Source organism: Myiozetetes cayanensis, unplaced genomic scaffold, assembly GCF_022539395.1.
Source record: "Myiozetetes cayanensis isolate MyiCay16 unplaced genomic scaffold, myiCay2020 scf1, whole genome shotgun sequence".
Classification (NCBI taxonomy): domain Eukaryota; kingdom Metazoa; phylum Chordata; class Aves; order Passeriformes; family Tyrannidae; genus Myiozetetes; species Myiozetetes cayanensis.
Window position 1 is genome coordinate 10335354 of NW_026086604.1, and position 14003 is coordinate 10349356.

General features: G+C 40.6%; 1 protein-coding gene across 1 annotated transcript in view; it reads right to left on the reverse strand.

Moving 5' to 3' along the window:
• Window positions 1-14003, reverse strand: part of FER1L6 (fer-1 like family member 6) — a 61506-nt gene that overhangs the window by 30927 nt on the left and 16576 nt on the right. The window contains exons 11-20 of the mRNA XM_050322621.1: window positions 13814-13994; window positions 11138-11258; window positions 9860-9960; window positions 9119-9209; window positions 8234-8353; window positions 7174-7326; window positions 5666-5852; window positions 4997-5121; window positions 3035-3169; window positions 2336-2485 (exon numbers count right to left, since the gene is read on the reverse strand). Of these exons, the coding sequence (XP_050178578.1) occupies window positions 2336-2485; window positions 3035-3169; window positions 4997-5121; window positions 5666-5852; window positions 7174-7326; window positions 8234-8353; window positions 9119-9209; window positions 9860-9960; window positions 11138-11258; window positions 13814-13994 (1364 nt within the window). The remainder of the gene's footprint in view (window positions 1-2335; window positions 2486-3034; window positions 3170-4996; window positions 5122-5665; window positions 5853-7173; window positions 7327-8233; window positions 8354-9118; window positions 9210-9859; window positions 9961-11137; window positions 11259-13813; window positions 13995-14003) is intronic.

Sequence of the window (14003 nt, forward strand, 5' to 3'; positions counted from 1 at the left end):
CCATTGGAGGACTTGCAAACCACATCTCCAGCGTTAGGGCTGGGTCTTCTCTGTGCAGCTACTAAAATCTTGTGGCAGGTGGCACTTACGTTCCTTGTGTGTGATTGCACATGAGCCTGACTCATGGTCAGGAGCTTCTCTGGGTGCACACGACTGCTCTGTGCCAGCTGGGTGGGAGGAGAGGAGGCTCCACTGCACCTCTGAGGCTTCACCATCTCTGCCTCTTGCTGTGCTCCGGGCTTTGCCACCTGCTTAGTTCACCTTCTGTGAGAAAGCTCATTGGCTTAATTTCCCAATAATTTCCTAAATCTTTGCAGTGTAATTATGACCTTCTCAGTCCATACAGGGCAGATCTGAAGCCTGGCCTGATTTAGCAGATTTCTACATAAAGGAGCAGAGGCCAGTACCTGATGATGGATGAGTCCTGTCAGAAGCTAAGGCTGTGACACCAGAGAACCACGTATGGACAGAGCTCTCCTCAGCTTTCACTTGAAGCACAGTACCTAAAGTGTACTGTACATGCAGCTTCTGGGAAGTAGAATCATGTTTTCTGGAGTGTGTCGGTGTCCATGAGCTAACTTGTCACTGCTGAAAGGTGAAGCAGATGAGATACAGCTCTCAAAGGATCTGTGAAGTCTTCTGCTTCATTTAATTAGGTCATCTGTCTATATGCAGTTGTGTGGGAGTTTAATTACCACAGGGGATAAAGGATGTGTTCCCTAGTACCTTGCAGGTGAAGGAGGAGATGAGTGGAGAATTAATTACTAATGTAGCACCTGCACCATAGGTGAGCATTTACATAATTAGCAGTAACATTTCACATGCATATGTGATTTCCTTTTATCAGTAAACCCCAAAGCAATTAATTTAATAAATGCACAGAACAAGAGGTGAAGAATGATCTAGCACTCAAATGACAGTAAAGGAAAATACCCACAAGATGTGTTAAGGGGATTTTCCTTTTTTCATTAAAAAAAAAAAAAAAAAGAAATCAGTAAGTCCTGAGCTCACTTTGAGCAAAATCAAGACTCCTAGTATTCATTAGTCTGTATTTTTTTAGTCTATTTCCTTAAATGCCAGGAAGCTTTGTTAAAGGAATAATTTTATTCCTTTATCAAGACCCAGCATTCATTTTGAGAAAGGAGCATGCACTTCTTACACAACACTCCTTCAGCTGAACCAAACATTACCTACAGATCAGAGTTACTGAGCACAGTATGTCATAGGAAAGGTTGTGAGTTCAGAATGACAATAAATCAGTGATGAGGGATCTTTGTTTCCATCCTCCCACAGAGCATCATCAGGAATACACTGATGCTGAATAGGAATACACACGCCATGTGAGATGCTCTACAGTGTTGTTACTGAGAAAAAAGTGCAGAGCATGAAGATAAAAGGCTCTAGGGTTTTTACTTGCAGTTCTTTTCAACTTTCTAGAGAATTCTTAGGAGTACATTTGAGTATATCTCCAAAACAGTGCTGTTTCTTTGTCCCAAAAGATGGCAAAACAAAATACAATACTCTTTTGTTCATGTGAAAGTGAAATTCAATTTAGAAATGGGAAAATTATGGCTAAAATACTAGTCTCTATCCCTTGGTACCTACCATAATGAGGAAATATTCCATATGGTGCCATATTTCAGGCTTTCACCAAAAACATAATTAGCCATCATGCTTAAAAGCCTGTTTTATATTGGGAATATCTAGAAAATGTGTCACAACGTTTCATATTTTTCCCATTTCAGATTTCAGAATAAACCACTTTAGGTTTTCGGAAGATAGAAGTTTCCTCCAACTGGTGGCTCTGGAAATGTCACTGAAATTCCCTGAAATCCCAGGTATGATGCACCCCAGCCATGCATCTGTCAGGCTAACCAGGGAGGTAAGCTAAATTTTCCTTTTGTCTCACAGCTGGAAACCATGGAATATTTCTTTTAATGCAGTAGGGATACCTGAAAACTCAGCCTACCTAATCAAATCTGTATTATTCACCACTTCCTAAGAGTGAAAGCAACACTGAGAGCTTTGAGGCTGGTAAAGTCAGGGCCACGTGCTACTCCAAAGAGCATGCAGGGGGATTTTCTCAGATATTTCTCATGTCAGAACATAGTTTAGGGCAGGGCAAGTGACAGGCAAAGGAGGCTCAGAGTGTGTGAAGGGCTGGCAGGATGGAGGGGGTGACAGAGATTGCATGGGGACTATGAGGTCCAAGGGCAGAATGATCCTGCTCCAGTTGCAATTCCCATTCATTCAAGAGGGTGATGGACCTTGATGTCACAGCACCTTTTGTGAGCCCAGGGTGTAAAAGTGCAATGGCCAAGAAGGTCGGGTGTACCTCCAAAAGCTCAAATGTAGCAAGAAGGTCTCCTCCTGAAAGATTTCCACAGTACACTGGGTGGTAAGAAAGTTTGGGTGGTTCGTAGCTTTGATGAGCAAGTCTCACCACAGGGGCAGCCACTGTAGATCCAATATATTCTGCCTTACCCTGAATAAAGGAGAATATATGTGTCAAATGCATTTGAATTTCACAGCTATCCGAGGAGCCAGGATGATGCAGAGCTTAGTATTTGTGAAAAAAAGCCTTCTTGTGAAAAAAAGGGCAAGGTAAATGCAAAGAAGCTATGAAGATGGAAGAACTGAGTACTTACTACCCCTTCAGGGCATCCAAAGTTTCTGAGTTCAGTCAGTAAGACTGTCAGAGTCTACATGGTCAGAGATAAAGCTGTCTTGCCCCAGACATCAATACAGTTTTTACAGGTGTGTTCAAGGGAGATGGGAGCAAGATGCTTCTGATTTCTGTAAGCCAGCCTTTGGGAGCAAGATTCACTTGGGGAAAATACAAGGCCACAGCTTTGCAAGGACATGAAGTGAATCTCAGGGCTGTTCTCAGATATTAAACTGCAAACCACAGTAATACCGAGCTCCATTCAGCAAGGTCATCCATTTAATGCCTATTCTGTGACTCAGCTTTTCTTTCAGGCTGGCAGTGTGATGCAAGAGCCCAGGTTTCCATTAAGAAGAATTTTGAGTTTACCACTGCGTCGTCATCGTACAGCTCAATGACGATCTCTGGTGGGAACTGAGCGATCTCCTCTCTGTCGCCATGGAGCACAATGCTGTTGAAGAGCAGCATCTGGTTCCAGGTGGGGGATAATGTCTGTGAAATGATCTAACGAAAGAGAGGAAATGTTTAATGAGGTATGGACTGGTTGGTTTGGAGACCTTCAGCAGGACATGCTGATCTGCCGGTGACATCCTTTCCCACAGCGTGAACAATTCCATGTCGGAGACACCACATGTTTTGGCAGCTATTCCCAGCCAGAAGAACATGAATTTTTCACCTATCTGTTTGCCTCACAGATCCCTTACAGGCATATCAATATATGACTACCAGTCTGTGTAGACAAACCTCAGTATTAAAGTTAGAGGAAAGCTGCTGGTTTAGGAAAACAGGTACATGCTCAGTGCTATTAAAATAAAGTCTTTGCCCTAAAGTGAGGCCACTTTTCATATCTCCAGGGTACATTTTTTCAATCTTGTTTTTGCTTCAATGTAATGACGTAACACTTCATGAGGGGAAAAAAAAAAAGAAAAGAAGAGGCTTTCATGAATTACTCATAATAAATCAAAAGTTTTCAGTTCGTTGTAATTTGGCTTATGTGGATGCTTATGGTATTTCATCATACGCAATGTTTTAACTATCTAGGCAGGAAATATATTTAACAAAGATAACATTTAAAGAGGAAAACCATGCCAACTGCAAAATGACTCGTAACTTGCTATCATTCTTTTGAATGGAACTAAGGTTCTCAACTACAGTTAATGGCACTTGGCTGATGCTCTTCTAGAAATATGTAAGTTGTCAGCTACAATACTTTATTCAGACAGTGAATAAATTTAACTCTTCTGTGCCTATAAAACCCTGTTTTTCCTGGACCAAATTCTACTTTTCAGAATCTAGTGCATCTAAACACTAACTTCATTGGATTCATTCATCAGCTTCTATTAGAAGTTGAAATTACATTACAGGAAAATATCAATTCTTAACCTTGAGGCAAAAGCAGCACAAACAGGCATCTACAACTAAGAGAAAAGTTTTTATTTCTTGCTCCCTTTGGCACAAACACTTTTTCTGAAGCAAGACCATATTTGGTTTGAAGCAAGACCATATGGTGGCCCAGCAAATTCTACTTGTGGCATGGTTCTCAGAACTCCTGCCCAATTTTAACTCCAGGGCAGCTGTAGAGGGCTCAGGATCTCTGAAAATCAGTCTTCATGTTCTGTGAGGGACTGTCCTCCTGCTCATTTGCGAGTTCAACCCTTCCCTGCAGATCTGTAGAAGTGTCCCCTTCTCTCTAGAGACTCCACCAAATGTCCAGAGGAGTCCAGTTGTCCCCTGGAGATGCCTGAGGCCTATGGGAACATTTTTGCAGCATTTAAGTGGTGCAGAAACTCTCCCACCTCTCTGTATTCTACTCATTTCCATATTGTCACTCTAAAACCACCAGTGTGCTCTGCTGAATTCCATCACAAGGACCATTCTGGCACACTTGGCTGTGGAAGCCAATAAAGCTCTTCACCATATTCAATCATTGCAAGCACAGACTGCAAGCACAGTGCAAGCACATAGGAAAAGAGAACCACGAGGTTTCATCTTTATAACAAGCAATGTCAAGAGCCCAAATTTAAAATACATAGAAAAAGATGCAGAGAAAGGTAATTCACTTGCTACAAAGTCACAGTAGTCCCAGAGAATCTGATATCTGAGCTAAAATAAACTAGTACTAATGCACTTCATGATAGAGTAGAGGGTAATACATAAACCTTTGCCTTGTTTGCAGTGGACTGTCAGGAGCTGCCCTTTAACAGACGGCATCTAACTTTTCCTGCTAGGTACCTCCTTGCAAAACCAAGATTTTTTCCTTTTCATAGCTTAATTGAGGGGAAAAAAAACAAACAAGAGTTTTCAGTCACCAAAAGAGACTTTGGAACTTACCTTTGTGGTCTGACAGCGTGATGTGAAAGTAACTTTTGCAAAAGGATCGGAAAGTCCAGTGCTGTCAGCGGCAATGAGCCCCCTTGCCTGATACATGTGGGCTCTCAGCTGGAAGAGGTGTGGGGCTACATCATTGCAGAGAAAACAGCAATGTCAGCTTCAGGGAAATGATGCAGCACATAGGGAAGGGAAGATTCATCTCCCGCTGTCCCACCAGGATCTGACAAGGTGAAATGTTGCTAGCGCTACCTCACTAAAGAAACACCTCAGACACTCAGGAGTTGTGCAAGACTTCTGAATCAATGACTGATGTAAAGTCTCTACTGCGAGGGTGTTAACTGCAAACTTTTATCTCCCATCACTATCTTTTCTACTAAGTGTTCAATTCAGTAGCTTCATCAGAGAACTGTGGCATGCTTCTCCATAAGGAGACAGACCCATGAGACAGGGAACAGAAATTGCAAGAGAACAGATTCTTTCTTTCCCTGACATCTACAAAGTTCATCTATTGATGACTTGGCAATGAAACCAGCCTTCTGTGATGAAAAGAAGGTAGGTCATGATCATTTTAGAACAGTTACTTTATACAGGGGTTGTGCCACCCTCCGAATTAGAGCTTTTGGGGCCATTTCTCTTAATTACTAATACGGAAATGAAACAGTGACTTACTTTTATACAGCAAGCAGGCAGGTGAGGGCACCACACTGTGCCCTGAGTTGGTGTTAGATGGCAATTCAATCTCATATCCTACAGGCAAATTCTCCATGACACTGTGGGCATAGCTGGCAGGTCCAAGCCACAGGTAGATGTCCACCTTTGCCTGCACAGTCCAGCCCAGAGGGCGCTTGCCTGGTAACTGAACAAAAAACCCACCCATCACCAACAAGCTCAACAGAGATGGCTGAATGCCGAGTACTACCCAGCCAGAGTAAAATAAAGGAGCATTCACTGAGCTGATCTACTGATACATGGCATTTCTCCACATTAAGAGACCCTGAGACTCATTTAGCACAAGAAACTTCTGTGATTCTTAGGGAAAAAATAAGTAATATTCTCAATTATCAGTCTATGTAAATGACATACTGCCTAATATGCAGGCTGCCTTACAGTGCAATCAGTCATAGCTGATACCCTACTTTGCCCAGGCTTCAGCCCACTTTCCATGTCATGAACTTTTGTTGGTCTCCCATAGTTAGTCCTATATATTACTAAAAATATTACTCCATTGGGCAGGTTAGGAAACTTTTGCACTATAAAATATTACTAGTCTTGACCTATTATTTCTTTCCCTCTCTTCCTATTTCATCCAGATCTGCTAGATATTTGCAGTGGACTGAAACTAGAGTTTACTACTATCTGTTGCTAAGGTAACTCTAGATACTGAAGTGGGTGGACAGTTAATTGTGGATTTTTTTTATTTCATGAAGGCAAATAGTACTTTGTTTAACAAGTACCTATGGCAACTATCAACAGCTTAGATATTTCTATCTGCTCTTTAGCTGTGCTTTATGGGAGTACTCCCCACAGCACGAGGTGAAAAACCACCAAAAAAGTCATTATATGAAGTTACTGCTTTCTTGTGTGTTTGGGTTTTTCCTGATGGCCACAGTAACAATTATACTGCACAATATTCCACTGCAGGTACTACCAGTCACAGTGCCTCTGTAGGAGTATATCCACTAAGACTTTCCTTCAAGACGAATAATCCCATAACAGTACTTTTTACATATATTTCACAAACCTAGGCAGGCTTTAAAAAAGAAGCATAAATAATTGCTCTATTACCCCTGAATAGCTAGGTTACCTTGCTATCTAAGTTGCTGAGTGCTGATCTCTTACCAGTCTCCCCCAGGCTTTCATGTGCTGCATTCTGACATCTTTGCCAGTAAAGAGGCTGTACCTCTTCTGTTTATGTATACAGCCATAGATAAACAATGCTCTATACTTGCCATAACAAGCAGTCAGAGAATTACTTATACATCAAAAGCCTGGAAGTAATAGAGTGCTTAAACAATGACAAGCATACATGAAAGAAGCAAATATTAATAAATGGCAGATATAAATGTGTATACTTTATGCATTACAAAGATGAATCTGTAAAATAAAACCTCTGAAAGAAATTTAAGTACAAATGCTCCCCAGGCATTACTTTTGTTTGCAGAGTGCCACAAACTTACTTTGAGGAAATGAGTTTTAATCTTCCCACAGTCCTTGCCTCTTTGCTCCTTCGCTGGGGAGTAGAGTATGTTTTTTGCTGGGATTCTTGCATATGCAACTCTCTTGTTGTTGCTGAGCATCCAAATGAACACATCAGGCACTGTATTCTGTGGCTGTTAAATGAGGAATATTGAACTAAAACTGATTTTTTTTCTATGAAACACCACCATTATTTTTTGTTGAAACACTCTCCACTAAGGGCTGATTCCCTCATGGCCCCTGTGTAGTGGCAGATATGCACGTCAACTACGAAGCTGTCACCTCATGCTTTGCAGTCCACACCTCCATTTCTAATTACAGCTGAAGGTAAAGAGCTTTGCAAAGCGATTAAGGAGGACCCTCTCCATAAATCATTTCATGACAAACTAAAACTAAGAATCTGGGTACGACTCTGTCTCAAGGAATAACTTACCCACAGGCTGTATAGTAACTACTGTGGAAATAATGTCAACTTCCTCTATGCCAGCAAACCCAAAGGACCAGGGCCAAACTCAAGCACTAGCATATGATCTGCTTGTGAGGATAGTTGATGAGATCGCCTTGTCCTGTCCCTAATCATGTTTCCCCAAACAAAGCCTGAGCGTGGTTTGTAGCAAGGATCCGCCAAGGAGCTGTTCCCTGGAAGAACTGCATAAAAGGTCACTCTTTTAGGAAGGAAGAGAATTTTGGTGTAGGCTGCAAACCATGCCAGGCTGTGCCACTTGCTCTCTGAGCCAGGGAATAGCCATGGCCCTGCTTAGTTTGCTAGCACGGACAGCTCTCGGAGGGACAGCACTCTGCTGCCTGGATTTTGGCCTGACCAAACATGTCCATTCTGCAGAGCATCCTCTCCATACCTCATATCCCAGTGTTTCCTACCTTGGTTTGTTAACAACTTTACTTAATACAAAAAAGGACTGGGTCCAGATATCCAAAGGAGAATTCTTTAGATAACCAAGCCAGGACTTACTTTTAATATGAGATTATAAAATCAAAGTCAAGTCCTGGATTTTAAATTCATCTGAATTCTATGCAGATTACCTCGTCAACTAAGAATCGAATTTTATCTATGAAGGTCTGAGTCTCACGAATCATTTCATCTAGTGGCATCTTCTTTTTCTGATGCTGAACAATTCCCTTGGCATCACTGGACATTGCTTCCTGCAGCCAAGAAAGACAGTATGTACTTTTTGTGCATTACCAAGCAGTTTGAACTGGAGGAGAAAACACTCAAGTTGAAAAGAGAAGATAGAGACACTCAGTTCGAGGTTTCTTTATCACAACAGAAACTGATCAACCCTTTGAAACTGAACAACATAAAATGAGAATATCCCCCATTTTGTCTCTGTCTGTATATATACTGCATGTATGGAAGTCCTAAGAAATATGTGATTGCCACATGGAATTATCGGGCCTTGGTTCTGACAGAAGGTACAACCTTTTGTGCTGCAAACAGTAAATAAAGCTAATAAACATTCAGACAACCTCCACCCAGTTTGGTTTCTTTTTACTGGTTCCCTAGAGGAGGTGACTAGGTCCAGGAATATCAAACACCAGGTTTTACTAGTTTTGAAGTTCAGCACCACCACACTAATTAAATGCCTGACAGCAGTGTTAATTTGGTGATTTTCCACTGAACTGAGTATCATCCCATTTTAAGACGCAAAGAAAAGAAAAATCAGCTCATTATTATAATGACTTATTTGTATTTAAAAACAACATTTTCTGATTTATTTTAGAGTATCTTACAACTCTCTGTTAAGCACAGCAAGTTATATTAAAAAAAATTGCTCTTGGACACTATATTGATATGAATTACAAAGAATTTCAGTATGGTGAAATCAAATAGAAAATAAAATATCTGCAACCATCATGCTTTCAGTTAACATAATTGCATCAATGCTTATAGGGAAAAAAAAACCATACCAGCTCTTGCTTGAACAGCATGAGTCTCTTTTTGTCCAAAGCAGTGTAGTTCAACCCTTTGGGCTTCTTTTCAGCAATGGTCATGAAGGCCCTAGGACACATGAAGAACAGGTTCTTTGAATGCGTTGGGTTTTTAATGTGAGCTACTAAAATATATTGGAATGTTCTGTGCCTGATGCAGTACATGAACCAGAAGACAAAGATTCTGATATTCTCTAAAATAAATATTATGCACCTGTAAGATTCAAAGAAGAGAGTCCAAAACTTCTGCACCACACTTCACAGAAATACGTTAATATGTAGAAATTAGGGTTTATATTTATTTTGAGCCAAATCATGTCATCTGACACAGAGCCAACTGGGTAATTTACAACGGCATACGGAATCCTTTATCTTAACATCGTCCTATTTTTGCAGTGTTTCTATCACACACTTTATTAAATCCTACTTATTCCATATTCATTCTACTCTTAGGGTCCAGGAAGCCAAAATAATATGATAATGATTGGCTGTGATCTGTCGTCAATACTGAATATTGAAAATAACAATAAAACATTTTTTCTGTTTAAGTAGAAAGTGTAATTTGGGAAGGTCTTTTCCCTTATAGCGGAATAAATAAAGTATATACCTTAGTAAGTTTACTGTACTTTTTCTTAATTATCATCAATTTCCTTGACTAGCCTTGAGTTTGTAGCCAACATTAAAGGTGATTTTCTGTATTCATATAGTATTTGCAGTTACCTGCTTTGGCTGATAAAGTCATTTAGGGTCTTCTTCATTTTTTCCTCAGCTGCAGACTCTGAAACTTTGATCAAGTCCTTTACTTGCTCTAATGATTCTTCCTATGAAAAAACACATGAAAAAGCTGTTATGCAAAGGAGGGCACTTTGTCACTCTGCCAGTGCTGTAACACCATTAGCTATGACGAGCAAGAATGAGGGAGGTGACTTTGTAAACTGACAGAACAGAACCTTCGATATATCATTACACTTGAAGTGCGCAGAGAGAAGACTCCAGGAGCAGGATGTATTCTGACCTCTTCCTGGTCTTTCCAGTTGCCAGTCCAAGATACTACTGCTTGTAGCAGCTTTTTGTTCTCACTTCTTTGATGAAGATCAGCCAGTGGGAAACATTATCCACTAGGTAGGAGAAAAAAAGGTAGTTCTCCTTGGTTCTGTTCCAGCAAGGCCTCTGGGTGTTCATGTGCACTGACAAATGAATCTCTCTATATACATATATATTCAGATGTTCAATTTTCAAATACCTGAGTTCAAAATGTTAGCTTATAAGCCCCTGTCTTCTCATAATACCGCCTTACATAAGTATGACTTCAGTGTTGCTGCTCATGAAGCACTATAGAAGGATAAATAAGGGATGGGACACTCTTAATCTGAGTGCCTCAAATTAAAATATTCAACATTAGAAGTCACTTAAAAAAGAAAAGAAAAAAAAAAAAAACACAAAAAACCCCCGACAAAACAAAACCTACTTATTTGAGACTGTTGATGATCAATTTAAACAAGGGTAGAAAAAAAACATCATTATGGGAAAACGCTATGACTAGGGCATCACAGTGACTGCCCATGAGATGATATGCCATTCTGTCTCTGTCAATGTTTTCAGGAAAACTAAAAGCAAAAAGTGTCCCTTAAAGAGTGTCCAGCATAAACATATGGGAAGAAGACATTAGAAGAAGAGTCAAGGTGAGAGCATCTCATATTTTAATTCTTTGAATGTTTTTACAAAGAATAAAACATTTCTGAGGAAAGACCCCAGCCCTACAGGCCCCCCTACCCACCCCACCCCCTGCGAACATTGTAGACAAGAATGTTTGACTAGCTCTAATAGTTCAAAGCAATTGGGGGGAAATAAAAGTAAGGGTTGAGATCAGCTACTTTCTCAGAAAATGAACAGCAAGGAATGCATCAGGGGGAAATTTTGAAGGCCTGATTTGGGCAATGTGGCTTCTCACTGCCATTCTTTGCTGAACATGAGCCTGGGAGGACGGTTGCCACTTACCAGGTGATCTGCCATTTTCTCAAGGGTGTTGGAAGAGTACAAACGAAAGGTCTGGTTGCCCCAGTAGCTCTTGACACAGACACAGGGCTTCCTCTCGTCAAATGGCAGGTACTGGTAGTTCCTGTGGAAGCAAAGCACGGAGCAGATCATGAAGGTGAGGGAGCAGTTCAAGGAGAAGCACAGAAAAGAAAAATTGTTTGGTGCTCTCACAGCACAGAAACGGAAGATACAACAGGATGTGTTCACCTGTGCTAATCAGTAAATACTGGGGAGAGCAAGCACAAACATCACTTGTGCTACCTGGGAGAACCCTGAAGAGAAAAATTTGAAGTCAGTGGATCTAATTTTTGTGCTTTCCAGGGTGGGAGAAAAGCCAGGCAAAGAGGCATGCAGAGACGCTCTGCAATATCAGTGGTGGGAAGTCATAAGGGAAAAAGGAACAAATATTAATATCTGATCACCTCTTCAAAAGGAATGGCTCCACACACTGCACAGTGGGAGAGGAATGGCAATCTCAACACCATGTTACTTTTACAAGATGTTCTTTTTCAGAAGCAATAACTTGTGGAGATTGAGTTTCCCTGGCAGAAGCTGATCTACAAGACCCTACTTAGTAAAAGTTATACCAAACTCATAAGAACTTGGTGATAAAATGCATCTACTGCTCTCTCTTTTCCCACTTCTGATCTTAGGTCCAAGCTGTCATGTTGACTGGTTTTGTAATGCTGCTTTCTTTGGGTGCACGAATATCTTGTACTGAAAAAATGAGCATGGTGACAGCAGACCCAGAGTCTCTGCAGACCTACCACAAAGCTGAACGTTCTGATTAGAGCTGGGACAGGCACTATGTCAAGGCCATGTACACAACAAGAAGGTTGTCCTCCATTTATATAAATCCCATAACTTTATGAAACACATTGCTCAGCCATACCGGACTTAATACCAGAGGTCTCACCGCTTTCTGTACTAATGGTGGGACAGTGGAGAATTTTTTAATGCCTATGAATGTTTATAAACTGCTTTATGTTCTCAGATACTCTAAGGCATTTCAGGAGAACTGGCCATATATGTTTGATCACTAAGCCAAGCCCACAGAAAACAAATCCCTTGCTGCCCTTGAGCAACAACTCCTAACTTTCACACATCTCTAAGAGGTTTATGTGAGAACTTTTTCAGTTTAAAAAGATTAATATCTCCTGTACAACTTCATTTTACTGCCCTTTGTGATATCAAAAGATAGACAGAATTTCCCATTTACTTTCTCCTCAGTAATCTACAGCAAGATGAGCATTAGACATTGAATTTGGTGAATAGCACAGCTACACAGGTCTTGGGCATCATTAATTTTAGTGTTTTTGTAAAAGGGAAAAACAATTCAACCATCTCCCCTGAGCCAGAACATCTTAACCTGAAATTCCTAGAGATTGTGAGTTTTTAATTGGATTTACTAAGTCAAAAAGTCATTAATTGGTAACTATGGCTGACCAAACTGTTTTGGGGAGAAAGAGATGCATCATTCTACATAAATTTGAGTAAAAGGGAAATTTAATGAGAGAGAACTTTGTTAATATTGGTGTGAGCCAAGAAGCAAATATCAGAATTGAAGAATGGTTCATTCTTTTACAATGGTTCTTTAAACCTAAACTCTTGTTAAGGGAAAAAGTAAAAAATCCCCCAGTCTTTCAGGGAGCATAATAGTCCTCCACATGTACCCAAATCTGCAGTTCTGTTAATGAGGAGAGGTAGCTATCCTTCTATCAAGTGTTCTTCCCCCGCCCCCTCCTCATTCTCTTTATTTACTTGATGCAGAAACAAAATTTTCTACCATGGTATTTTCATTCTTATTTTCTTTCACTAGCTCTTATTTAGTCCCACTGAGCCATTGATTGCAGGAAAGAATGAAAGGGTTTTTTAAGTTCAGAGATGTCCAGAAATCAAACAGATCCAGGCTGATACTTCCCACCTGGTCCTTTTATCTGTAAACTGCTTGGCCTTCTAAAGAAAGAGGTACCATCTAGTCATGGCAATCGACAATATGGGGCTCTACCTACCAAAGCAACAAAGAAAATATTTCTTTTTATCAGCAACTTTGAAATTAAATAAAGATTTACACTTCTGTTTATAAACAAGGCCATTTAGAACTGTTCTGCATGTTATCATCCATTGCTCTATTCCTTTTTCAAGGACTATCTCCTCCTACTTCTGTTCCTACTTGCTATTTAACTCTCTATCTGTAATTATTAGCTCTACAAGGTGTTCTGGGCAGCTGACTTTGTCTTGACCAGATTTCAATATTTTACATGTGATATTCTGTTTCTAGAGCTGGGCACTGGGTGGATGTTACTTGTAATCACAGTGTGGGACCCTAAACCAGGGATGGCACTGGAGAATTAGCATTTTTCTGTAGCTTTCCAGTGTACAGCTGGTGCACCACAGCCCTTTTAGAAAGGGTTCAAAAGCCCATGAGGCCAAGATCAGATGAGTATAAAATGGCTCAGAGCCATTCACATCAGTGGAAACTGAAAATTTACTATTGTGAAAGATGTAACTGAGGATTTGAAAGCCCCAATTTCACACAAACTGTTTAATACTGCCAGGGTTCACCAATGAGTCCCGCAGGATTAAAAAATAGGAACAGAATCCTATGTGATGAGGTTTTGAAAAACAGATCCTCACCTGTTCCCACCTGTGATCAGAGGTTTCTCAGGGAGTGTGGTAGATACCAGGGGTACTCCAAGGTCGTGAGAAATGTCATCCTCCCCCTCATGCAGAAGGCTTTCTTCTGCTTCTCCATCACGTGCCTTCTTCTTCCCTCCAGCTCCTGTTGACACCCCATCAGTAATATTTCCAAAGTTACCTAGAGGCA